Below are 24983 nucleotides of genomic sequence, written 5' to 3' on the forward strand. Positions count from 1 at the left end.
CCAGTAGAAAAATGGAGGTCCTGAAGTAGAGGGGGAAGGGTACGGGGAGGCCTGCAGTGCGGCTGCGCGAGGGGCGGCCGACGCGCCGGCGCGCAGAGGGGGCGGGGTGAAAGGTCATAGCGCGGCGGCGGGTCTGGCTGGCGGCGGCGGGCGGGAGGCGAGTTCCCCGTGTGCACGTGTGGAGAAGCTGCTGCACTAGCGCGGCAGCGGGAGGTACCTCCGCCCCCTCCGGAGACGCAGGGCCGCGCTAAACTCTCGCGGCCTCCGTCACCAGCTCAGCTCCTTGCCTTAGGCGAGGAGGCCGGCTTGCGGGGTTGAGTGGCCCGAGCTGAGGGCGCGGAGAGCTCAGGGCGGCGACGACAACGGCGTTGATATCGGCGGTAACAACGGCCTCAGCAGGCGGGGAAGATGAAAGGGTGAGGAAGGGCAGCGGGGCAGGGCCCGACCGGCAGGGGAGAGGGGCTGCGAAGAGTGGATGAGACTCTGGGCGAAGACCCGGCGGAGGGAGGTTTCTGGGCTTCTCTGCACACGGAGGGGGCGGAGGCTCGGCTTGGGCTGTTGGCGGGCTGAAGGGCCAGCGGAGGTAGGACCCAGGGAACCCAAGATTGGGGCCCGGAGGACGAGTGCGGGTTGATTGGAGAACAGCTGCTGAGTGGGGCGGCGGGGGAAAGCTGTCGTGAGGCTCCTGAGGCCTCCTGCTCCCCGGGAGCGAACGGCAGAGCCACCCGCGGCCCGGCACTCCGAGGGAGCGGTCCGGTTGTCCTCTTCAGATCCAGGCTCGACACTGAGAACTGTGGTCTTTGACACCTTTCGGGGTTATCCAGACTTGGAAGCGGCGCAGAACCTTCTGGAGAGAGCAGGAATTGGAATAAAGAGCACGGATAGGAGTATTCAGAGCTAGTGACTCAACTGGATTTGGGTTGGGTCAGAGCGAGTGGAGGAGGGGGAGAGAGCGTGAGCACTGGAGACTTGGGGTGCCAAAATGTTTAAGGAAGTGTTGCTGATCAATAGGTGGAGCTATTGCTCCAGCACTTTACTATTGCCCCTGGGCCGGGAGGGAGTCCTGGGTTCCTAGCAAGCTTTCTTCAGGTGTTTGGCAAAGTTAATATTCTTTCACAGGTTACTCCTTGGACAAAATTAGGGATTATTTTCGTTCGATTATTTCCTTTTGAATAAGACGTCACCTTACTATTCAGTTACACACTGTTAAAGTATTAATTACATAATACGGTGTTTTAAAATATTGACGGAGTTAGCCCTTGGTTGCCTTTACCCTCCTTAGAGAAAGAAATGGAATCTTATCAGTGTTAAGAGCTTTCTGAGGTGGCTGAGTTTTTTCTGTTATAGCAAGTCAGTTAAAGAATTGTAACTATGTTTTGAGTTAGGGAAGGCTTTCAAACTGTTCAGCAGCCCTTTTGAAGACAGAGTAAAAGTCCATGTTGTGAGTAATCTCATACTGCCCAAGACAAGGATTTAAATACTACTTTAGTGTGTGTATGGGGCTTCCCCAGTAGCTCAGCTGTTAAAGAATCCGCCTGCAATACAGGAGACACAAGAAACGCTGGTTCGATCCCTGGTTGGGGAAGGTCCCCTGAAGGAGGAAACGACAACCCACTCCAGTATCCTTGTCTTGTCTGGAAAATTCCATGGACAGAGGAGCCTGGCGGATTGCAGTCTGTGGGTCTTGTAGAGAGTCCCGTGCGACTGAGCACACACGCACTTTTCTTGGTGTGTGTATGTGTGAGGCTGCAGGAGAGGCCCAAGAACATTTAATTCTGTCTTTGTTGTTCAGTTGCTTAGTATTAAAGTTTAGAAAAAATGAAGAAATTTCGCAGTTCCTGCGTTATTTCACATCAAGTTCTAAAGAGTTCCAGTCAGGATACTAAATGGGGATATGGGAAGTATGTGCTGCACTTGAATCATGATCTAGAATGTTGGCTATTTTATATGTGATCCAGTATAACGTGGCAAGTTTTATCTCTTTCTTTCCTTGAGTATTAGTGCTTTCTCTTGTTTGTTTTTGTGTTCTCATTGGCACTCAATACTTACTTGCTTTTGTTAGAGTAATAAAAATGAGGCTGAAGAGTTGTTGGTGTTGAGGTTGTGCCTGAATTTATAAAGGAGGGCCTCCAAAAATTATTCTGGATGTTTATATCCAAACTCTTTTGGTCTAGCTCATTCTACGTAGGATGTAATGCCCTTCCTGTTACTAACTTGGCAATAGAAATGGGGTCAAACAGCAGTTAATATTCATAATCTACTGTCAGTTAATATACGCATGAGGCAGTTAAGAGTCTTTGAGTTTTTATCACCTCTCATGATTGGAAGCTTAAGATGCTGTTCCTAATGGTAAACTTTTAACATAATTTCAGAGGAATAGACCTTTTACTTCTCAGATGAACTAACTCCTACATAAGATGGAACGTTAGTGTTTTTCACTTGTTAGTCTTATTCTTCAGTTCAGTTGCTCAGTCGTGTCCGACCCTTTGCGACCCCATGAATCGCAGCCAGGCCTCCCTGTCCAGCACCAACTCCAGGAATTCACTCAGACTCGCATCCATCGAGTCAGTGATGGCATCCAGCCATCTCATCCTCTGTCATCCCCTTCTCCTCCTGTCCCCAATCCCTCCCAGCATCAGAGTCCTGAGCAAATGAAGACTAGATGTTATTTAAAAGATTTTTAAGGTCCTTGAGTTCAAAGATGTGTATTGCTGTATGCAGTGTAGTCCTGCCTCTTGGTTTATAAAGGCCTGTGAAAATGAAACAGTGGTTCTGATTATGTGGTTTTTGTACAAAATTTTATTTGCTAAGTGTTTTTTTGGATACTGAGCTGATTGAACTTAAGTCGGATAGAAATACCTAAAATTGGAAACATGTAGAACTCCTAACTAAATTAATGTACTGTTTGAATATTTTACATTACCTATATTGTCTGTCATTTTGAAACTTTTAAAACTTAAGTATCCTACCTGGTTTGTTCTTCATATTCTTAGTTTATTCCTTTGGCACGTATTTGCTTTTCCTCCAAACAAGATAGATTTCCACTTGTTAATTACCGCATTTGTTTATATGCATGGTCTAGAAATTTGAAGTATATTACTTGAGATGTTACTTCCTTTGTACCAAGGTTGCTTGTTTTTATGAACCAGAGACTTTACAGGTTGAATTTGTGGGAGGTAAGCTGATTATTTTTATCTGTTGTTCCTCTCTAGGGAGGATGATACTCAAGCAAGAAGGTATTGTTATTCACGGCCCAGACTGAGATGGCAGTGTAATTAGTCAATACAATAGAAAGTAAAACTGAATCCATTTACCCTTCAACTGTAGCAAAGAGGTGTTAATTCTAATAAAGATGTCTAACTAGATGCAAATATATGTGAACAAAGTAAAATAAAGTAAATAAAACAGTGTAGTTTACCAATTTAAGTGTTACAATACAAAGATTCTGGGGACTTCCCTGGTGGTCCAGTGGATCAGTTCAGTTCAGTCGCTCAGTCCTGTCCGACTCTTTGCAACCCCATGAATCGCAGCACGCCAGGATAAGACTCCACATTCCCAATGCAGGCCGCCTGGGTTTGATCCCTGGTCAGAGCATTAGGTGCCCCAAATTGCAACTTTGGGTATTGGTTGAAGGGCTGTGGTGGTGTTCAGTTGCTAAACTGTGTCTGGTTCTTTGCACCCCATGGACTGTAGCCCACTAAGCTCCTCTGTCCATGGGGTTTCTCAGGCAGAAATACTGGAGTCGGTTGCCATTTCTTTCTCCAAGGGGTTCTTCCCAACCCAGAGATCAAACTCCTGTATCCTACGTTGGCAGGCAGATTCTTCACCACTGAGCCACCTGGAAAGCTCAAAGAGGTGTGTCCATACATTAAGAAAAAAAAAAAATCATTGAACTGTTAAAAAAAAAAAATTGTGTTCCTTACAGAATGTGTTTTATACTGCAATAAAAATTTTTTTAAGTTTTATTGCTGATTTTGTCAGGAAAAAAAAAAACCAAGCCAGTGAGGAACTTGTGTAAACCTGAAATCATACTCTTTGCTTTGTGAAGTCAATAATTTATGGGATGTTAAGTAACATGATAAATTTTAACAAATATTGTAATGTTCCCTTGCTATGTTCAGACCAGTTCATATAAAATATAACCTACCTGTACCACAGTTTTAAAAAATCGGTGTCCTAACAAAGATAAAGGAGATTAAAAGGAAAGTAAGCTGCAATATGATATCTATTTAAAGATCCAGATGAACAGGTACAACAACATCATAAATCATAAGATCAGATGTATTTGCATCTGTCCATAAATATAAACTATAAATTTTTAAAGTGTATCTACTACCAATATAGATGTGTGCTTTGGTAAGTAATGCTGTGTTACCATCAGTGTTATGATTTTTTCCCCCCAAGTTATGAACAGCTCCTGGTGAAGTTCTGAAAAAAACACCGAATAATCAAGAATTTATGGATTAGAAAGGATTTTTAAAGGCTACTTATATAAAGCATTATTTTTCAAAGCCAGTGCTTTTGCCTAACCAAACTAGTATCTATATTAAATTTCATTTTGCTCAGTCCTCTCTTTTGGTCTGTAGAAATCCCTATGACTCTTGGTTTTCTCTTCCAGGTATTAACTATGTCTTCCAGCTTTGTGCTATCTGAGAAGACATACATTTTCAATTATTTAAATGGTGTCCTTTTTTCTTTTTTAGAAGTGCAGCCTACAGAAACCATTAGAATACCAGTAGTAATCAATAGAAACGTCCTTTCCATCGTAGAAATGAGAATTGTATGGATTATAGTTTAATAACTACAAAATTATATAATTGTGCTGGCATAAAGCACTCCGTTCTTTTGAGCTGTTCTCTTCCATCATCTCCTAGTCACGTTCATTCACTGCCTAACTTATTAGCAAAATATCAGTCCTGTCCTGTCCAATACAGTAGTGACTAATTACAGTTGGCTGTAGAACAGTTGAAAAGTGTCTTGTGTTACTGAGGAACAGAATTAAAATGTCAGTTGTTGGACAGTTTCTATGTATGTTTCAAACAACTTGGATATGTGAGTCCAGTGTAAATTTTATGAAATGTAAGTACAGATAAAATATTTCCAAGGAAAAATTAGCATCTGAATTGAACAGGGACCTGAACTCTGGACCTAAAAAATTTTAAATTACATATGTGACTTGAATTCTATTTCTCTCAGATGGTGCTGTGCTAGACCCTGAGGAGGAGGGCGGGGGGGACAGATAAATGTCTAAAATATGATCTCTTCCCTTTGGATCTAGAACTCAGATGGTAAATGTTTCAACTATCGGACAACAGATAGTGTGTGGCTGTTTACACCTTTGTGGTAACTGCTCCTCGTTTTAGATTAAAATATTATAATCTAGTCATATCTTCTGAGTAAAGAAAGAGGGGTATGTATTTGCCTTGCCTGAGCTAGTGCAACCTATATTCTACCTTTTTTGGATAATTATTTTGGATTGGATAATTCACCAGAGAAGAATTCGTTGGATCAAAATGTACTGCCATTTTTAAAGCTCTGATATTGGTTGCCACCTGACCTCCAGAAACACAGTAACAATTTATACTGCCAGCAGTGTATGAGAATGCCCTTCTTCAGGGGCTGGTGAGAAAGAGGGGAACACTTGCAGAAACCTCAGGGACATGGAGGAAGACGTTGTGGCTACATTTCATGGGTAGTGTAAATTACCTTTTTCTAGGATGAACAGCACAGCTGAGCCTTTATAAATGATAGAAATAACAATTCCTTTTTTACAAGTTGGTTTTCAGTCGTGTCCGACTCTGTGCGACCCCATAGACGGCAGCCCACCAGGCTCCCCCATCCCTGGGATTCTCCAGGCAAGAACACTGGAGTGGGTTGCCATTTCCTTCTCCAGTGCGTGAAAGTGAAGTCGCTCAGTCATGTCCGACTCTTAGCGACCCCATGGACTGCATATACCCTTAATTCTAGTTTTACTTTGCTGACTAGGTGATAAATGGCCTGCCTTTCTTTCTTTGTTATTGATTACTTGGTGAAGTTGGACATTTCCCATTTTTCTGGCCATTTGTGTATCTTTGTGACTTAACTGTTACATAAACTTCCCAGTTTTTAATTTGGATTTAGATTGCTTTTTTGACGTCAAATTACAAAACATCAAACATTATATTCTTTAGAAAATGGGCTTGAGACATTCACGTTAGTAAATATTGTTTGTGTTGCCAATTTAGAACCCAGATCATAAGAAACATTTTTATATGCAGAGCTTGTTAAGCTCAGGTAGGCAAGGAAAATGTTTTGTACTTAGAAGCATTTTAAACATTTCTTTTTTTTCTTTCCAGAAAACTAAGATATGTTTAAAGATGTATTTGGATTCCTCCCGCCAACCAGACTGTAGAGTTTATTATTTGTAGCATAATTTTTCTCTAAAAAGGAGACTTACAATGCACAAAGCATTTGAACTAAAAGCAACCACATGTTGTAGTTCGGTGTGCCACCAATAATTGTTAGTGCTAGCTAATTAGTTAGTCACTAATAAGATTCTTAACTTCTGGGCCTTCATTTCTTTGTCTCTTTTGCAGTTTGTGTAATCTTTAGTTCCCCAACCAGGGATTGAACCCCGTGCCTAACCACTGGACTGCTAGGAAATTCTCTCATTTCTTTCTTTAAAGAGAATAGCTTGAACCTGAATAGGAAAGGCCAGAGATTCTTGTGCCAGTTCTAATCTGTTGATAGTATCTTATCAGTGTTACATGTCTGTCGGTAGCTTTATGAGGTCTCAGACTGTGGAGGGGGAGTGATATCATTGATTATTAATGGCACGTGTGTCATGTGTTTGCCATTTCTGGTCTCTGTCAATTCTAGCTTTCTGTGATACCAAGAAACAAAACTTTGGAATCATATTCGAATTGTTCTCTTTTAAGCTGCTCTCATTTTTCTCTTGTGTCTGCTTTTGGGGACCTGTTCTCCCATCTCTCCCCCTTGCCACTATTACCTTTTACAGTGGAGGCAGTTAAGGCAATATGCCAGGCAATAAACCTCATCTAAAATAGTGTCCATGGTCTATTAATGTAACTATAAATATAGTATGAAACAGAGAGTCAAGAAAGAAAGCAAATGGGTTCTGGGGTTTTTGAGTAGTTTTGTATAGCCAAAAAAAAAAAAAGAGGGGAGGTGACAGAGACAAGGCTAGGCCAGTGGCCAAAGGTAGGCGATGAAGGGCTACTTTGAATTTCGTTTGGTAGATTATGTGCAACTTTTTGGAAAGATTTTAAGTAGATAAGTAAAATGGTCAAATTTGTGTTTTAGAATTATTCTTACTGCATTGTGATGCTTTTGTCTCCTTAGATGTAGACTTTTTCTCCTTATTAGGCTATTAAGATATGGGTTAAAATGATGGCCTGAACCATACTACCAAGAGAAAGGGTGTAGGAACAGGTTATGAAGATATTTGGAAGCCAGAATCAACAGGGATTAAAATGGAATGTGAAAGTACATTTAAAGCTAGGTTTCTGTATTGGATGAATGATGAGTCTTTGCGTAGAGAACAGATTTCCTATAGAGAATGATGAGTTCAGTTTTGGACGTGTTGAATTTGTGATTCCTGTTCAGTTCAGCTCAGTTGCTCAGTCATGACTGACTCTTTGCGGCCTCATGGACTGCAGCACTTCAGGCTTCCCTGTCCGTCACCAGCTCCTAGAGCTTGCTCAGAGTCATGTCCATTGAGTCAGTGATGCCCCCCAACCATCTCAGCCTCTGTCATCCCCTTCTCCTGCCTTCAGTCATTCCCAGCATCAGGGTCTTCTCCAGTGGGTCAGTTCTCGTTGATCCCTGTAGACATAGCTCTTATTTCTGCCTGTTTCCAGGGTCTTTGTTGCTGTGTGAGGGCTTTCTCCAGTTGTGGCAAGCGGGCTACTCGTCACCGCAGTGGAGGGCTTCTCGGCATTCTGGCTGCTTTTGTGGGCCACAGGCTCCAGGCATGTGAACTTCAGTGGTTGGCCCCACGCAGGCTCAGTAGTTCCGGCTCACGGGCTTAGTTGCTCTGCAGCGTGCGAAATCTTCCAGGACCAGGGATTGAATTCATGTTCCCTGCGTTGGCAGGCAGATTCTTATACTTTGTACCACTAGGGAAGTCCAAAACATCCGTATTTAGGTAGTAATAAGGGAAAAGCTCTAGTTAGGAAGGAGATCGCCTAGTTGAACATACAGATAACCATGGAAAATTTTTTCAAGAAATAATCTTTTTTTTTTTTTACAGTATAACCTTGAATATATGTCCCCGTGTGTGTTTAGTGCTTCTAGTATGCAACCAATTAATTGCTGAGATTTTTACACATCTAATATTTGCAGTCACACAGCTTGGAGAACTGATTCACCCACCTCTGCTGTTCTGATACCTGCTAAACCTCTAGAGCAGTGACTCTGAACCAGGGGCCACTCCCATCCCACTCTGGACATCTGATAATGTCTGGAGACATTTATAAGTCATCGCAGTAGGGGGGATGGTTATTTGCATCTAGTGGGTAGGGCTAGCAATGCTGCTAAGCATCCCACAGTGCTCTGTGAAGCACCTCACAACAGGATTATTGAGCCCTAAATATCAGTAGGGCCAAAATGGAGAAACTGCTCTAAAATCTAGATGAGATGAAAGAGAGCTCTTCAGTTTTACTAAGGTCCTAGAGATTCTTAGATATACCAAAATTAAATTAGCAGTTCTATGAAGTAGTTGAGATTCTGCCCTAAGTCTTGTAGAGGTTAGGTTCAAAAACAAATGCTTATAGCAGTGCAGAGGTTCTGTGCCTTGGAAGAGTACAACGGTGATATAGTGCAAATGAGGTGGAAATCAGCAGGTTGACCGGTTAAGGCCTCAAGAACAGTTGGTATTTAAGCTGTTCTTTGATAAATGCTGAGTGGGCTTACTTTTAGGTTCAAGGAATTTATACTTTAGAGGAATCACTCTTTCATGTAATTTACTTGAAGGCAAGAGTTTAGAACCAGATTACTGCTAGCTAAGAAAATTATCCTCTAAACCCCTTAAATTTTTTATCAAAGGACCATGAGCATACTTTGATCCTTGTTAGAAAACTTAAATTTTATGCAAAGCTGCTTTATCAGTACACCTTAGATAAGTGTTTTTAACCTTGAGAAGTAAAGATGACTCCTTTGAGGAAAGTCATACAGTGTAGCTAACTTTGCACTATAATGACATTCATAGACATAGGCCTAATTCTGGCTTTATTGATAATCAGCTACAGGTATATCTGTCTGGGCTTCAGTTCTGTCATCTATAAAATGAAGGGGATTAGAGTCAGTGGCTTCTTGAGGTCCCTTCCAGATCAAACCCTTCTTCATACGAGGTGACCAGTTAAAATTTTGTGCCAAGGTGCACTTAAATGCCCATCTAAAGTATAAAGGCTTTAAGCTTTCTCTGTACATCATTTTCTCTTGTTGCTATGTAACTTTAGCAGTCAGACTTGGTACAAAAAGACCCACCTTTGTGTAGTCATACCTCCATCTTGTGGCCTTCCAGAATATTGCCACTAAATTTTGTTTTATAATTATGGCCATAATTAACATTACCTTTAAAAACTAGAAATATTTAAAGTGCTTATTATCTGATGTTGCTACTAAATATTTTACACAGATTATTCCATTTTATCATAGCACTTGTTTTTTAAGCCAAGAGTAAAGATTTCCTACTACTGTATTCTAAGTGCATCGATTATATGAGATTTGTCTGAGTAACAGACGCATCTTGTGGTGCTGCTCTATACAATAGGAGGCAGTAGCTGTGTTTTCCAGATCTAAGGATTTGGTTCACATTTCTGTGGGTACTTGTGCAGTGTCAGTCTGCCCCCACCCCTTTAGATCCTTAGTCTCAAAACTTTGGTATGGAGATGTCTTAAGAGTTTCTTATGGATTTGAAAAACAAAAAATGACATATTGTGTGAATTTACTTGAGCTGAGATAATAGCTTCTTTAATAACAGCTGTTTTCAGTTTTTTAGTTAGGGTTGCGAACTCTAGTGCCAACAGGAACCCAGGACCTGGCACCAGGCAGATAAGGTAATTGTGTTAAACAAGAAATGTAAGCTTTATGTAGAAAATCTCCTGGTTTAAAAATTAGCAGCCAACTTAATTAGGAAAAACAAAAAACTGTTGACTCAAACAGATCCTTTTAGGCCAGGAATTTGGGCTTATCTACAGAGCAGAGGTATTAAACTGATCCATTAAAAATAGTTTATGTTGTTAAATTATATTGAAATTTTATCTGAAGTAAGTAGTTAGTGTAGTGATTAAAAAACCCAGCTTTCAGAATTAGGCCAATTTGAGTTTGAGTCACAGTTCCTCAATACTAATTACGTCACATACCCTGCTTCTCCAGATTAGTCCCTAAACTCTCTTGAAGATTGTTTCTCAGGTGTCTTTATGGGCTCCTGTTCTTTTACTTCTGAAATTCAGGTGCCGGTGCAGGAGACTCAGGAGATGTGGGTTCAATCCCTGGGTTGGATAGATTCCCTGGAGGAGGAAATGGCAACTTGCTCCAGTTTTCTTGCCTGGAGAATTCCATGGACAGAGGAGCCTGGCGGGGTACAACCCTTGGAGTCACAAGGAGTCAGACATGACTGAGCAGCTAACACTTTCACTTTCTTTCACTTCTGGCCGTTTTTAGATTTTCTTCCCACTACAGACATTCTTGGTAATGTGATCTGTTCCCATAAGTAGAAGATCTGCATTATACATTATTGATATTCCTGGAAGCAACTCTCAAAGTGATGTCTTACAAAAGAAAATTCTTTCCTTAGGAGTTAGAATAATGTAAAAAGTTCAGGTGCATTCTAATTGTTTTTATCTACTTAACAACATTGCATCCAGTCACATTAGATGGTTATATGGCATTTGAATGGTTATATAAATATTTTAAATGATTATTCTTACCTTTAAAATACTTGACAGTATTATACAGAGGGCCAACTATACTGTGTCATTATCTATAAGGAACTTGAGCCTCCTTGGATCTGGTTCCTCACGGGGCAGCAAAGGGTCTTGGAACAGAGGGACACTGTAGTTTCAATGTGGCAGGACGGGGAGGTTGTCTGGCCATGTAACCAGTTACACCAAAAACAGACTATGACAGGCTAGAGATTGCTGAATTTAGGTTAGGTCTTTACCAGAATGGAAGGTTCACTCTCATCTACCTCTCATTCAGCTTCCCTTCTACAAAAACAGAAAGCTTGCTTCAGCTGGAAATAGAGAAGTTTTAGTAGTTTGTTAAAAGTTTGAGCTTCTAGCCTCCTTTTGTTCTTTAAAATAGTAAAGAATAATTGAGACATTGAGTGCTTTCTACTGAGTTTTAGTATCAGAAATAATGTCATTAGTAAGTAACTACAGTACTGTTACACCTAATACCATATTATGATCTGACACCCAGTCTGTGTTAGGCTTGTTCATGTCAGAATCCATATAGGTCCACATGTCCCAGTTGGCTGAAGTATCTCACCATCTTTTATAATCTGACAGTTCTTCCTCCTTTAAAAAAAAATTATTACTTAGAATAGTTTTGGTTATGGTTTTAGATTTATATTTCTGAAGATGGTACAGACCCATTTTCCCTGTATTCCCACTATCCCCTATTAATAACAACTTACATTAGTATGGTACATAGAAAATGAAAAGACAAGCCATGAACTGAGAGAAAATAGTTGCAGATTATATATGTGATAAAGGGCTTATATCCAGAATATGTAAACAATCCTTATAACTCAGCAAGATAATTTTAAAACAGGAATTTTTTTTTTTTTATGAACTAATATAAAAACTCTAGGTTTATTCCAAGTCCTAGATCATGGGCAAAAAGATTTAAATAGACATTTCACCAAAGAAGATGTACCAGTGGCTAATGACCAAATCAAAGGGAAAAAAAATTGCTTAGCATGATTAGAGAAATGCAAATCCAATGAGGTGATCACTTTGTACCAGTAGAATAGCTATAAACAGAAAGGCAGTAAAAAAGCATTGAGGTTGTGGAGAAATTGGAACGTTAATACACTACTAGCAGGAATGTAAGTGGTGTGGCCACTTAGGGAAACAGTTTAACAAGGCATTGGTTTTCCCTTACCACTGTAGCAAATGACCACAAACTTGGTGACTTAAACAGCACAGATGTATCATCTTAGTTCTTGAGATCAAAAGTCTGAAATGGATTTCACTGTGTTAATATCATGGAGAAGGCAATGGCAACCCACTCCAGTACTCTTGCCTGGAAAATCCCATGGACGGAGGAGCCTGGTAGGCTGCGGTCCATGGGGTCACTAAGAGTCAGACACGACTGAGCAACTTCACTTTGACGTTTCACTTTCATGCATTGGAGAAGGAAATGGCAACCCACTCCAGTGTTCTTGCCTGGAGAATCCCAGGGACGGGGGAGCCTGGTGGGCTGCCATCTATGGGGTCACACACAGTCGGACACGACTGAAGCGACTTAGCAGCAGCAGCAGTGTTAATATCAAGGTGTTGGTAGGTATAATGACTCCTGTCTACCTGGGACCTCAGCATGTGACCTTATTTAGAAATAGGGTCTTTGCAAATGTAATTGAGATGAGGTCATGCTCAATTAGGGTGGGCCCTGATGTCCTCTTAAGAAGAGAGCCTACATACACAGAGAAGATCGTGTAAAGATAGAGGCAGACGTTAGAAACATCTGAGGCCACCAGAAGCTGGCAAAGGTGAGGAAAGATTCTGTTCCAGAGCCTAGAGGGCATGGCCCTACTGACACTCTGATTTTGGACTTCTGGCATCCAGAACTTTGAGAGAATACATTTCTATTGTTTTAAGCCACTGAGTTTGTGCAGTTCTAAGAAACTGATACAATAGATCTGTGTTTCTTCCAAAGGCCTAAGATAATGTTTTCTTGCCTTTTCAACTTCTATGGACTGCTTGTATGCCTTGGTTCATGGTTCATCTACAAAGCCAGCAGCATAGCATCTTTAAATCTCGTCTCTGTTGTCACATCTTCTGTGATTCCTAAGAATCTGTGATTACAGAGGGCCCAACCAGATAGTCCTGGTTAATTTTACTGTCTCAGGTTCTTACATCTGCAAAGTTCGTTTTTCATATAAGATGACATATTAAAGGTTCCTGGGATTAGACAGCCTCTGGGTGTCATCAGTGTGCCTACTACAGGCAGTTTCTTTAAAAAGTAAAACATGTTTGCCATACGACCCAGCAGTCCCGCTTCTAGGTACCAACCAGAAAAAAGATGAAGTATATGTCTGCATACGATTTGTATGCAGTATTCATAGCAGCATTTTTATAATAGCCATGAGTAAATACGGTTAAAATCCCAAGTGGTAAATGGATAAACAACATGTGATATATTCATACAATGAAATACTATTCAGCTACTGACAAATTGGAATATAGTTGAACCTCAGAAACATGCTGTGTGAAAGAAGTCTAGTTCAAAAGATCACATTATATGAAATGTTCAGAAATGGTAAGCCTTGAGAAAGAAGGTGAATTTAGTGGCTGCCTTGGAGTAGGTAAGGGGATTTATCTCGCTGTGCGTGAGAGATTTGAGGGGTGTGACATGAGTGCTCTTGATCTAAAGCTAAATTGAGAGGATGGTTTAACAACTCTATATAAGTAGTTTTTTTGTTCGACTTTTTTATTATACATTGAGTATCTAAGATACTTCACATCCTTAAACAGGAAGTTGTGTTTCCATATACCAAGCAACAAACTATTGAAAATTGACATTAAAATAAAATACCATTGGGATTCCCTGTTGATTCAGCGCTTAAGACTCTCTGCTCCTAATGCAAGGGGCCTGGGTTTGATCCCTGGTTAGGGAACTAGATCCCGAATGCTGCAGCGAAGGTCATAGTTTCTACCCGCTACAACTAAGACACTGTGCAGCCAAAATGAATTTTTTTTTAAAAAAGCATTTACAGAAGCATCAAAAAAGTGAAATACTTAGGGACAAATCTGACCAAAAATGTAAAAAACCTGCACACTGAAAACTACTAAACATTGCTGACAAGCGTGAAAAAAGGTCAGTAAATGGAGACATACACCTTGTGCATGGGCAGGAAGACTCAATATTATTAAGATCACAACTCTATATTAAAAATGAAAACCCTTGAATTGTACACTTAAAGTAGGTGAATTTTATACTATGTAAATCATACTTCAAGAAGGCTGTTTTAAGAGAAAAACAAGAACGTGTACAGGGATTGGGTTCATACACGTAAAGCAATAAAACTTCTAGAAGAAAACAAAAATCTAAATCTTACTGACCTTGGGTCAGACAAAGATTTGTTAGATATGACCCTGAAAAGTATGATCCCCAGAAGTTCTTCCAAATGTACAACTTCTGCTGTGTGAAAAACACTAAGAAAATGAAAAAAGCCACAGCTGGGATAAATCTGCAACACACATAACTTGCAGAGGACATGTATTCATAGTAACTTAAGTCTCAATATTTCAAACCCAGTTTTTTAAGAGCAATAGATTGCAACATCTCCTTTACCATAGAAGATACATGAGTGGCAAAGAAGTACATGAAAAGATGTTCACCATTTAGGGATATGCAAATTAGAACCACAATGAAGTATCATTACAAATGTATTAGAAAGGGATAAATTTTAAAAGTTCGTAGTGCCAAATGCTAATTTGGATGCAGAACACCTGAAACTCTTGTATACTTAGCTAATGAGCCAGCACCCCCTCTCCTATATATTTAGGAGAAAGAAAAACTTATATTCACACAAGAATCTGAACAGAAATTGTAGCCAACTTTATAATCTCCCAAAACTAGAAACACCGAAATGCTCTTCAATAAAAGTATAAACTCATACTCCATCTGTATAGGAATGAATTGTTGATGATAATAGTGTGGTGAATCTCAAAGGCATTATGCTGAACGAAAGAAGCCATGCAAATAACTGTGTATTGTGGTTCCATTTGTGTGATAACTCTTGAAAAGGCAAAACTATGGGGAACAAAACAGATAAATGGCTTCCTGGGAGTGGTGGTAGAGTGAAACTGCAAAAGGTCATGTAGGAGACTTTTGGGGTGATAGAATCATTCTGTTTCTCGATAATCAAGTGGTAGTTCGGTGACTACATATTTTTCAAAACTTAGAACCTTATGCCTAAAATTAATTTTATATAGGGAATTCCTTGGCTGCCTAGTGGTTAGAGCTTAGTGCTTTCACTCCTGCGGGCCCAGGTTCGATCTCTGGTTGGGGAACTAAGATCCTGTAAGCTGTGCAATGTAACCAAAGGAAAAAAAATAGAATTAAAGTTTTTATGTGAACTTCCTTTTTAAATCTAAGGAATATATATTTTTTTTTCCTAAGAAAGCAAATTTATCCTCAAAAAGCCTGGAAAAATAAGCGAACAATTAATAGTTGATATAGATTAGAAAACTGCAAAGTGACAGGCTTGAAGACTACAACAGTACTCACATTAAATCTGAACAGGCTGAATGCTCTCATTATCAAATTAAAGAAACAAGACTTAGGCATATGCTGTTCACAAGAAGATACACTTAAGGAACACAGAAGTTCAAAGTAAAGAGTGATAGAAAGTACATTATGCAACGTTAATTAGAAAAAGGCAGTGTGTCTATATTGATAAACGAAGTAGACTGTAAGACGAGTAATATTACATCAAAAAGGTGGACATTTCAAAATGATAAAAGGCTTGATTGACCAAATCATAACAGTCCCAAACGTTTATGCTGTTAATAACATAACTTGAAAATAGAAGAAAGCATTGACAGAACTGAAGAGCAAGAAGAAACGAAACACTTCCAAACTTTCTTTGATGCCAGTAAACTTTATTGATAAGAAAACCTATCAAAGATATTGTAAGGGTGGAGACGGCTGTGTCAGGGTAAGACTTACTGATGTATCATTTAAACTGACTTAAAGGGGCTGACTGGAGAAGGCGATGGCACCCCACTCCGGTACTCTTGCCTGGAGAATCCCATGGACGGAGGAGCCTGGTGGGCTGCAGTCCATGGGGTTGCTAAGAGTCGGACACAATGAGCGACTTCACTTTCACTTTTCACTTTCATGCATTGGAGAAGGAAATGGCAACCCACTCCAGTGTTCTTGCTTGGAGAATCCCAGGGACGGGGGAGCCTGGTGGGCTGCCGTCTATGGGTCACACAGAGTCAGACATGACTGAAGCGACTTAGCAGCAATAGCAGCAGCAAAGGGGGTGACAGAATAAATTTCAGCAAAGGATGGAAAGACCACCAACTGAGATAGGGCAAATTTCAGGTGAAGCAGATTTTCTGGGTAAGATCAGATATTTATTTTTGGATATGTTTAATTTGAAGTGTCTACTAGAGATGCTTTTGCGTATAGGAGTGAATTCTAGGAAGAGACAGAAATTGAGTCAGCAGCATTAAATTCATAGGACTATATATGGATTGAAGTCACCAAGAAAAGGTAGGTAGAGAACACGAGGAATACTGACTCAGGAATACTGACTCAATGTGCAAGGCCCTTATGAAATTGGTTCTGCTTCCTCTTCAACCCTAGCTTCCATGTTTATTACATAAAAACATACTTTGTTTTACTGTAGCAAACTGTGTGTGCTTTGGGGAATACATGCTTCCTCTGTTGGTGTTCTACCGTCTCCTTCAGTTCGGTCACTCAGTTGTGTCTGATTCTTTGTGACCCCGTGGACTGCAGCACGCCAGGTTTCCCTGTCCATCACCAACTCCCGGAGCTTGCTTAAAGTTACGTCCATCGAGTCAGTGATGCCATCCAGCCATCTCATCCTCTGTCATCCCTTTCTCCTCCTGCCTTCAATCTCTCTCAGCATCAGGGTCTTTTCCAGTGAGTCAGTTCTTTGCATCAGGTGGCCAAAGTATTGGAGCTTCAGCATCAGTCCTTGGAATGAATATTCAGGACTGATTTCCTTTAGGATGGATTGGTTAGATCTCCTTGATATCTAAGGGACTTTCAAGAGTATCTTCACAACCACAGTTCAAAAGCATCAATTCTTTGATGCTCAGCTTTCCTTATAGTCCAACTCTCACATCCATACATGACTACTGGAAAAACCATAGCCTTGAGTAGACCTTTGTTGGCAAAGTAAGGTCTCTGCTTTTTAATATGTCGTCTAGGTTGGTCATAAGTTTTCTTCTAAGCAGTAAGCGTCTTTTAATTTCATGGCTGCAGTCACCATCTGCAGTGATTTTGGAGCCAAAAAAATAAAGTCTCTCACTGTTTGCATTGTTTCCCCATCTATATGCCATGAAGTGATGGGCCCGGATGCCATGATCTTAGTTTTCTGAATGTTGAGTTTTAAGCCAACTTTTCCGCTCGCCTCTTTCACTTTGATCAAGAGGCTGTTTAGTTCTTCTATGCTTCTGCCATAAGGGTAGTATCATCTGCATATCTGAGGATATTGGTATTTCTCCCAGCAGTCTTGATTCCAGCTTGTGCTTCATCCAGCCCAGTGTTTCTCATGATGTACTCTACATATAATTTCAATAAGCAGGGTGACAATATACAGCCTTGACATACTCCTTTCCTCATTTGGAACCAGTCTGTTCCATGTCCAGTTCTAACTATTGCTTCTTGACCTGCATACAGATTTCTCAGGAGGCAGGTCAGGACGTCTGGTATGCCCATCTCTTTCAGAATTTTCCACAGTTTGTGGTGATCCACACAGTCAAAAGGCTTTGGCATAGTCAACAAAGCAGAAGTAGATGTTTTTCTGGAACTCCCATGCTTTTTCTGTGATCCAGTGGATGTTGGCAATTTAATCTCTGGTTCCTCTGCCTATTCTAAATCCAGCTTGAACATCTGGAAGTTCATAGTTCACATACTGTTGAAGCTTGTCTTGGAGAATTTTGAGCATTACTTTGCTACCGTGTGAGATGAGTGCAATTGTGTGGTAGTTTAAACATTCTTTGGCATTGCCTTTCTTTGAGACTGGGATGAAAATTCACCTTTTTCAGTCCTGTGCCCACTGCTGAGGTTTCCATATTTGCTGACATATTGAGTGCAGCACTTTTACAGCATCTTTCAGGATTTGGGATAGCTCAACTGGAATTCCATCACCTCCACTAGCTTTGTTCATAGTGACGCTTCCTAAGGCCCACTTGACTTTGCATTCCAGGATGTCTGCCTCTACGTGAGTGATCACACCATCGTGGTTCTCTGGGTCATGAAGATCTTTACTGTATAAGTTCCTCTGTTTATTTTTGGCACCACCTCTTAATATCTTTGCTTCTGTTAGGTTCATACCATTTCTGTCGTTCATTGTTCCCATCTTTGCATGAAACATTCCCTTGGTGTTTCTAATTTTCTTGAAGAGCTCTCTAGTCTTTCCCATTCTATTGTTTCCTATTCTGTTGTTTTCCTCTATTTCTTTGCATTGATCCTGGAGGAAGGCTTTCTTATCTCTCCTTGCTATTCTTTGGAACTCTGCATTCAAATGGGTATATCTTTCCTTTTCTCCTTTGCCTTTCGCTTCTCTTCTTTTCACAGCTCTTTGTAAGGCCTCCTCAGACAACCATTTTGCCTTTTTGCATTTCTTTTTCTTGGGGATGGTCTTTATCCCTGCCTCCTGTACAGTGTCACAAAGCTTTGTCCATAGTCATCAGGCACTCTGTCTAACAGATCTAATCCCTGAATCTATTTGTCAGTTCCACTGTACAATTGGAAGAGATTTGAGTTAGGTCATACCTGAATGGTCTAGTGGTTTTCCCCACTTTCTTCAGTATAAGTCTGAATTTGGCAATAAGGAGTTCATGCACTGAGCCACAGTCAGCTCCCAGTCTTCTTTTTGCTGACTGTATAGAGCTTCTCCATCTTTGGCTGCAAAGAATATAATCAGTCTGATTTCAGTATTGATCATCTTGTGATGTCCATGTGTAGAGTCTTCTCTTGTGTTGTTGGAAGAGGGTGTTTGCTATGACCAGCGTGTTCTCTTGGCAAAACTCTGTTAGCCTTTGCCCTGCTTCATTCTGTACTCCAAGGCCAAATTTGCCCATTACTCTGGGTGTTTTTTGACTCCCTTATTTTTGCATTCCAGTCCTCTATAATGAAAAGGACATCTTTTTTGGATGTTAGTTCTAGAAGGTGTTACAGGTCTTCACAGAACCGTTCAACTTGAGCTTCTTCAGCGTTAATGGTTGGGTCATAGACTTGGATTACTGTGATGTTGAATTGTTTGCCTTGGAAATGAAGAGAGATCATTCTGTCGTTTTTGAGATTGCATCCAAGTACTGCTTTTGAGACTCTCTTGTTGACTATGATGGCTACTCCATTTCTTCTAAGGGATTCTTGCCCATAGTAGTAGATATAGTGATCATCTGAGTTAAATTCATTCACCCATTCCAGTCTATTTTAAAATGTTCACTGATTCCTAAAATGTCTGTGTTCACCCTTGCCATCTCCTGTTTGACCACTTCGAATTTGCCTTAATTCATGGACCTAACATTTCTGATTTCTATGCAATATTGCTCTTGATAGCAGATTTGACTTCCATCACCAGTCACATCCGCAACTGGGTGTTGTTTTTGCTTTGGCTCCGTCTCTCCGTTCTTTCTGGAATTATTTCTCCACTGATCTCCAGTGGCATATTGGGCATCTACCAACCTGGGGAGTTCATCTTTCATTGTCCTATCTTTTTGCCTTTTCATAGTGTTCATGGGGTTCTCAGGGCGAGATTACTGAAGTGGTTTGCCATTACCTTCTCCAGTGAACCACATTTTGTCAGAACTCTCCACCATGACACGTCTCTCTTGGGTGGCCCGACAGGGTGTGGCTCATAGTCTCACTGAGTTAGACAGGCTGTGGTCCATGTGATCAGATTGGTTAGTTTTCTGTGATTGTGGTTTTCAGTCTGTCTGCCCTCTGATGGATAAAGATAAGAGGCTTATAGAAGCTTCCCGATGGGAGAGACTGACTGAGGGGGTAACTGGGTCGTTTTGATGGGCGGGGCCATTCCCAGTAAATCTTCAGTCGAATTTTCTGTTGTTGGGCAGGCCTTATTCCCTCCCTGTTGTTTGACCTGAGGCCAAACTATGATGGAGGTAATGTGGATAATGGTGACCTGCTGGCACTGGCACACTCGGTGCCCCTCATCCTGCAGCAGGCCACCGCTGACCCACGCCTCACACTCACAGGCAAGTCTGGGTCAGTCTCTTGTGGGGTCACTGCTCCTTTCTCCTGGGTCCCGGTGCACACAAGGTTCTGTCTGTGCCCTCTGAGAGTGTTTCCCCAGTCCTGGGTTAAGTTCTGGTGGCTCTACAGTGGGGTGAATGACGACCTCCTTCAAGAGGGTTGATGCCATACCCAGGTCTGCTGCACCCAGAGCCCCTGCGGCAGGCCCCTGCTGACCCATACCTCCACAGAAGACACTCAAACCCTCAGAGGCAGGTCTGGCTCAGTCTCTGTGGAGTCTCCTGGTGCACATACACAAGGTTTTGTTTGAGCCCTCCGAGTGTCTCTGGCAGGTATGGGATTTGATTGTAAATGCAATTTCCCTCCTTCTACTCCCTTGCTGGGGCTTCTCCTTTGCCCTTGTACGTGGGGTATATTTTGCAGTTCTTGCTCTCCCACAAAACAAACTCCTAGTCATCCTCCATTATGTTTCCCAGGATCACTTCCATTCTAGTATTTTATGTTTATATACATATGCACCTGATGGGAAAAACTGACTCATTAGAAAAGACCCTGATGCTGGGAAAGATTGAAGGCAGGGGGAGAAGGGGACGACAGAGGATAAGATGGTTGGATGGTATCACCAACTCAGTGGACCCAAGTTTGAGCAAGCTCTGGGCGTTGGTGATGATGGACAGGGAGGCCTGGCGTGCTGCTGTGCGTGGAGTGGCAGAGAGTCGGATCCAAGTGAACGAAACTGAACTGATGTGTTTGCTATTACTGCCACACTGTTGTATATATACCTGTATTTTCTACTAGACGTAAACTCCTTTGCATTCCAGGTGTTAGCACAAAGATGCTAAAATATTTACTGAAATGGACCTGATTTATGCTTTAATAGGTAACTTACTATGTTCTTAAGAACTGTAGAAAATTTTAGATTCACGGATGGAATTCTTAAAAGCTTTATTAATTTTCTTTGATTTCAATTTTTTTTAAAGCTATTAATTTTTGGATCAAATTCTTTCAGACTTTTAAACCTTTTTGGTTGTTTACAGTCAAATGGTGTTCTAATTACTTGACATTTCTACATAGCTCTGTCTGTTTATGCCGTTGATACTACACATTCTTAATTTATAAGTTGATACTACTATGATATATTTAGAATATCCATATCTTGGAATAATTTGGAACTAGGTGATCAGGATTACAGAAGTGTTCCATTTCAATCAGAATATCATGTTCAAGAGGGTTAAATTGTATTTGAAGGTGAATTTTGCTGACAAAATTACATTTAATAGACATTTTGAGATTCTGTTTCTCCCATATGCTGACAGTCTGGTAATGATAAAAATTGATTGTAAACAACAGAGTCCTACTGTATAGCACATGTAACTATATCCTAGCTCCTTGGATAAACATAGTGGAAAAGAATATTTAAAAAAGAATGTATATATGTGAGTCATTTTATTGTACAGCAGATATTGGCACAACATGGTAAATCAACTATACTTCAATTTAAAAAATCAGACTTGATTAATTTCTTTCTTAAACATTTGTTAGTGTGTGTGCAGAGAAGAATATTGGAAGACTGTATACACCTAACTCATTTCTGTGGTGCTGGATTTAAATTAGGGAAAGATTAAGCTGTGTATTTGCTAATGATTCGGTTCAGTCGCTCAGTCATGTCTGACTGTTTGCGACCCCATGAACCACAGCACGCCACGCCTCCTTGTCCATCACCAACTCCCAGAGTCCACCCAAATCCATGTCCATTGAGTTGGTGATGCCATCCAATCATCTCATCCTCTGTCATCCCCTTCTCCTCCTGCCCTCAATCTTTCCCAGCATCAGGATCTTTTCAAATGAGTCAGCTCTTCGCATGAGGTGGCCAAAATATTGGTGGAGTTTCAGCTTCAGCGTCAGTCCTTCCAATGAACACCCAGGACTGATCTCCTTTAGGATGGACTGGTTGGATCTCCTTGCCGTCCAAGGGACTCTCAAGAGTCTTCTCCAACACCATAGTTCAAAAGCATCAATTCTTCGGCGCTCAGCCTTCTTCACAGTCCAACTCTCACATCCATACATGACCACTGGAAAAACCATAGCCTTGACTAGACGGACCTTTGTTGGCAAAGTAATGTCTCTGCTTTTCAATATGCTGTCTAGGTTGGTCATAGCTTTCCTTCCAAGGAGTAAGCGTCTTTTAATTTCATGGCTGCAGTCGCCATCTCCAGTGATTTTGGAGCCCAGAAAAATAAAGTCAGCCACTGTTTCCACTGTTTCCATCTATTTGCCATGAAGTGATGGGACCAGATACCATGATCGTAGTTTTCTGATGTTGAGCTTTAAGCCAACTTTTTCACTCTCTTCTTTCAGTTTCGTCAAGAGGCTCTTTATTTCTTCACTTTCTGCCATAAGCGTGGTATCATCTGCATATCTGAGGTTATTGATATTTCTCCTGGCAATCTTGATTCCAGCTTGTGCTTCCTCCAGCCCAGTGTTTCTCATGATGTACTCTGCATATAAGTTAAATTGTATTGTATATTATTTTTTTAAAGATTTATTTCTTTACTGCACTGGGTCTTTGTTGCTGTATAGGGGCTTTTTCTAGTTGCACTGAACCAGGGCTTATCTCTAGTTGCAGTGCAGTGGCTTCTCTTGTTGGAGAGCATGGGCTTCATGGTACATGGGCTCAGAGTTGTGGCACCAGGCTTAGTTGCCCCAGGGCATTGGAATCTTCTGGACCAGGGATTGAACCTGTGCCCCCAGCATTGGCAGGTGGATTCTTCACCACTGGACCACTAAGGAAAGTTCTATGTTCAGTCATGACTGCCCACCCTGATGGAAACTTTTTTAGTAGTTACCTTTTGTTAGTTTCAGTCTATCACACTGCACCACAGCCATCTTTTTCTTCTGTATGAAATTACACAGTACATGGTTATTATCTTTTAAAAAATTTATTTATAATCTTGAAGCATGGTTCAGTTCAGTTGCTCAGTTGTGTCCAGCCCTTTGCAGCCCCACGGACTGCAGCACGCCAGGCTTCCCTGTCTGTCACCATCTCCTGGAACTTGCTCAAACTCCTGTCCATTGAGTCAGTGATACCATCCAACCATCTCATCCTCTGTTGTCCCCTTTTCCTGTCTTCAATCTTTCCCAGCATCAGGGTCTTTTCTAATGAGTCAGTTTATCCCATCAGGTGGCCAAAGTATTGGAGCTTCAGCATCAGTCCTTCCAATGAATTTTCAGGACTGATTTCCTTTAGGATTGACTGGGTTGATCTTACTGTCAAAGGGACTCTCAAGAGTCTTCTCCAACCCCACAGTTTAAAAGCATCAATTCTGGAGAAGGAAATGGCAACCTACTCCAGTATTTTTGCCTGGAGAATCCCCATGGACAGAGAAGCCTGCAGTCCATGGGGTCGCAAAGACTCAGACACAACTGAGCGACTAAGCACACAGTTAATAAAAATGAATGGTGGTTAGTAAAAAAAAAAATAAAAGAATCAATTCTTCAGTGCTCAGTTCTCTTTAGTCCAACTCTCACATCCATATGTGATTACTGGAAAAACCATAGCTTTGACTATATGGACCTTTGTTGGTAAAATAATGTCCCTGCTTTTTAATACACTGTCTAATTTTATCATAGTTTTTCTTCCAAGGAGCAAGTGTCTTTTAAATTCATGGCTGAAGTCACTATCAGCCTGGTAATTACCTAGAAATTATTCTTAAACTCTTAAAAACTCAAGTTCTTTTAAATTATTATCTAGAAGCTTGACTTCATGGATTCTGTTTTCCTTTATTGTTGTCTACTATTAGAGTTCATAATGTAAATTTGCAGTCACTTAAAATACAGAGACTGGCTTTTAAGAGCCGTGGAGATATTTTTTTTTTGGTGTTCTGCACAGCATGCAGGATGTTAATTCCCCAGCCAGGGATCAGACCTGTGCCCCCTGCAATGAAACTGTGGGGTCTTAATTACCGGGCCACCAGGAAATTTCCCTGGAGTGATTTTTAGTGTGTTCTAAATATAATCAATATAACCTGTCTTATATTTGAAGTAAATTACTGCACCCAGTTTGTAGTACAGTACTGAAGAGCAATATTTGGCTAAGTGAAATAAGCCAGATAAAGACAAATACTGGATAGTATCACTTGTTATATGGACTCTTTAAAAAAGAAAAGTGTCATGCTCATAGAAACAGTAGGGAAGTGGTTGCCAGGTTGGTGAAAGAGTACAAACTTTCAGCTATAAGGTGAATAATGTCAGAGAATCTAAAATATAGTTGATAACACTATAGTGTAATTTAAGTTTGCTAACAGTGAAACTTAAATGTTCTCACCAAAATAAAAAGTTGATGGATGTGTTAATTAACTAAATGAAAGGAATCCTGCTTTAAAAAAGAGTAGGCTGTTTTTTTACTGGAATGTCTGCATCTTCAAATTTTGTGTGGTTGCTAAGAAATTCAGTGTGCTTACATTTTAAGACATGCCAGATATACAAGTGTGGTCAGTCATAGTGAACAATAAAAATCGGTACGAGAAAAATGAAATAATTGAGTTAGCAAGACTAATGTTCCAAATGAGCATAATGCTCTGTAATCAGGTTCTTTTTGTTATAATATTTCAGAGAACATTGTTATCAAAATTACCTACAATTCTCACCACAAACATTTTTCTATATGTTAACAAAAGTTGGGAAAAGATACACACATACATATTATTCCCCCCCAGAAAACAATATATCAATATTTTTCTGTGCTAGTAGTATAAATGTATCATGCTGTATTTAATTAACCGGTCCTCTAATGGTAGACACTCAGATTTTTTTCTTTTCCTTTTTTTTATGTC

At 40.6% G+C, this 24983-nt stretch overlaps 1 protein-coding gene across 2 annotated transcripts in view; it reads left to right on the plus strand.

Moving 5' to 3' along the window:
- The first annotated feature begins 7 nt into the window (after window positions 1-7).
- Window positions 8-24983, plus strand: part of NAA50 (N-alpha-acetyltransferase 50, NatE catalytic subunit) — a 31526-nt gene continuing 6550 nt past the window's right edge. The window contains exon 1 of one of the 2 annotated variants that reach the window (XM_040224769.1): window positions 8-416. In XM_040224769.1, coding sequence (XP_040080703.1) covers window positions 409-416 — 8 coding nt within the window. In that variant the 5' untranslated portion in view covers window positions 8-408. The remainder of the gene's footprint in view (window positions 417-24983) is intronic. The other variant, XM_040224773.1, reaches the window with a different exon arrangement.

This window comes from Oryx dammah, unplaced genomic scaffold, assembly GCF_014754425.2.
Source record: "Oryx dammah isolate SB20612 unplaced genomic scaffold, SCBI_Odam_1.1 HiC_scaffold_2, whole genome shotgun sequence".
Classification (NCBI taxonomy): domain Eukaryota; kingdom Metazoa; phylum Chordata; class Mammalia; order Artiodactyla; family Bovidae; genus Oryx; species Oryx dammah.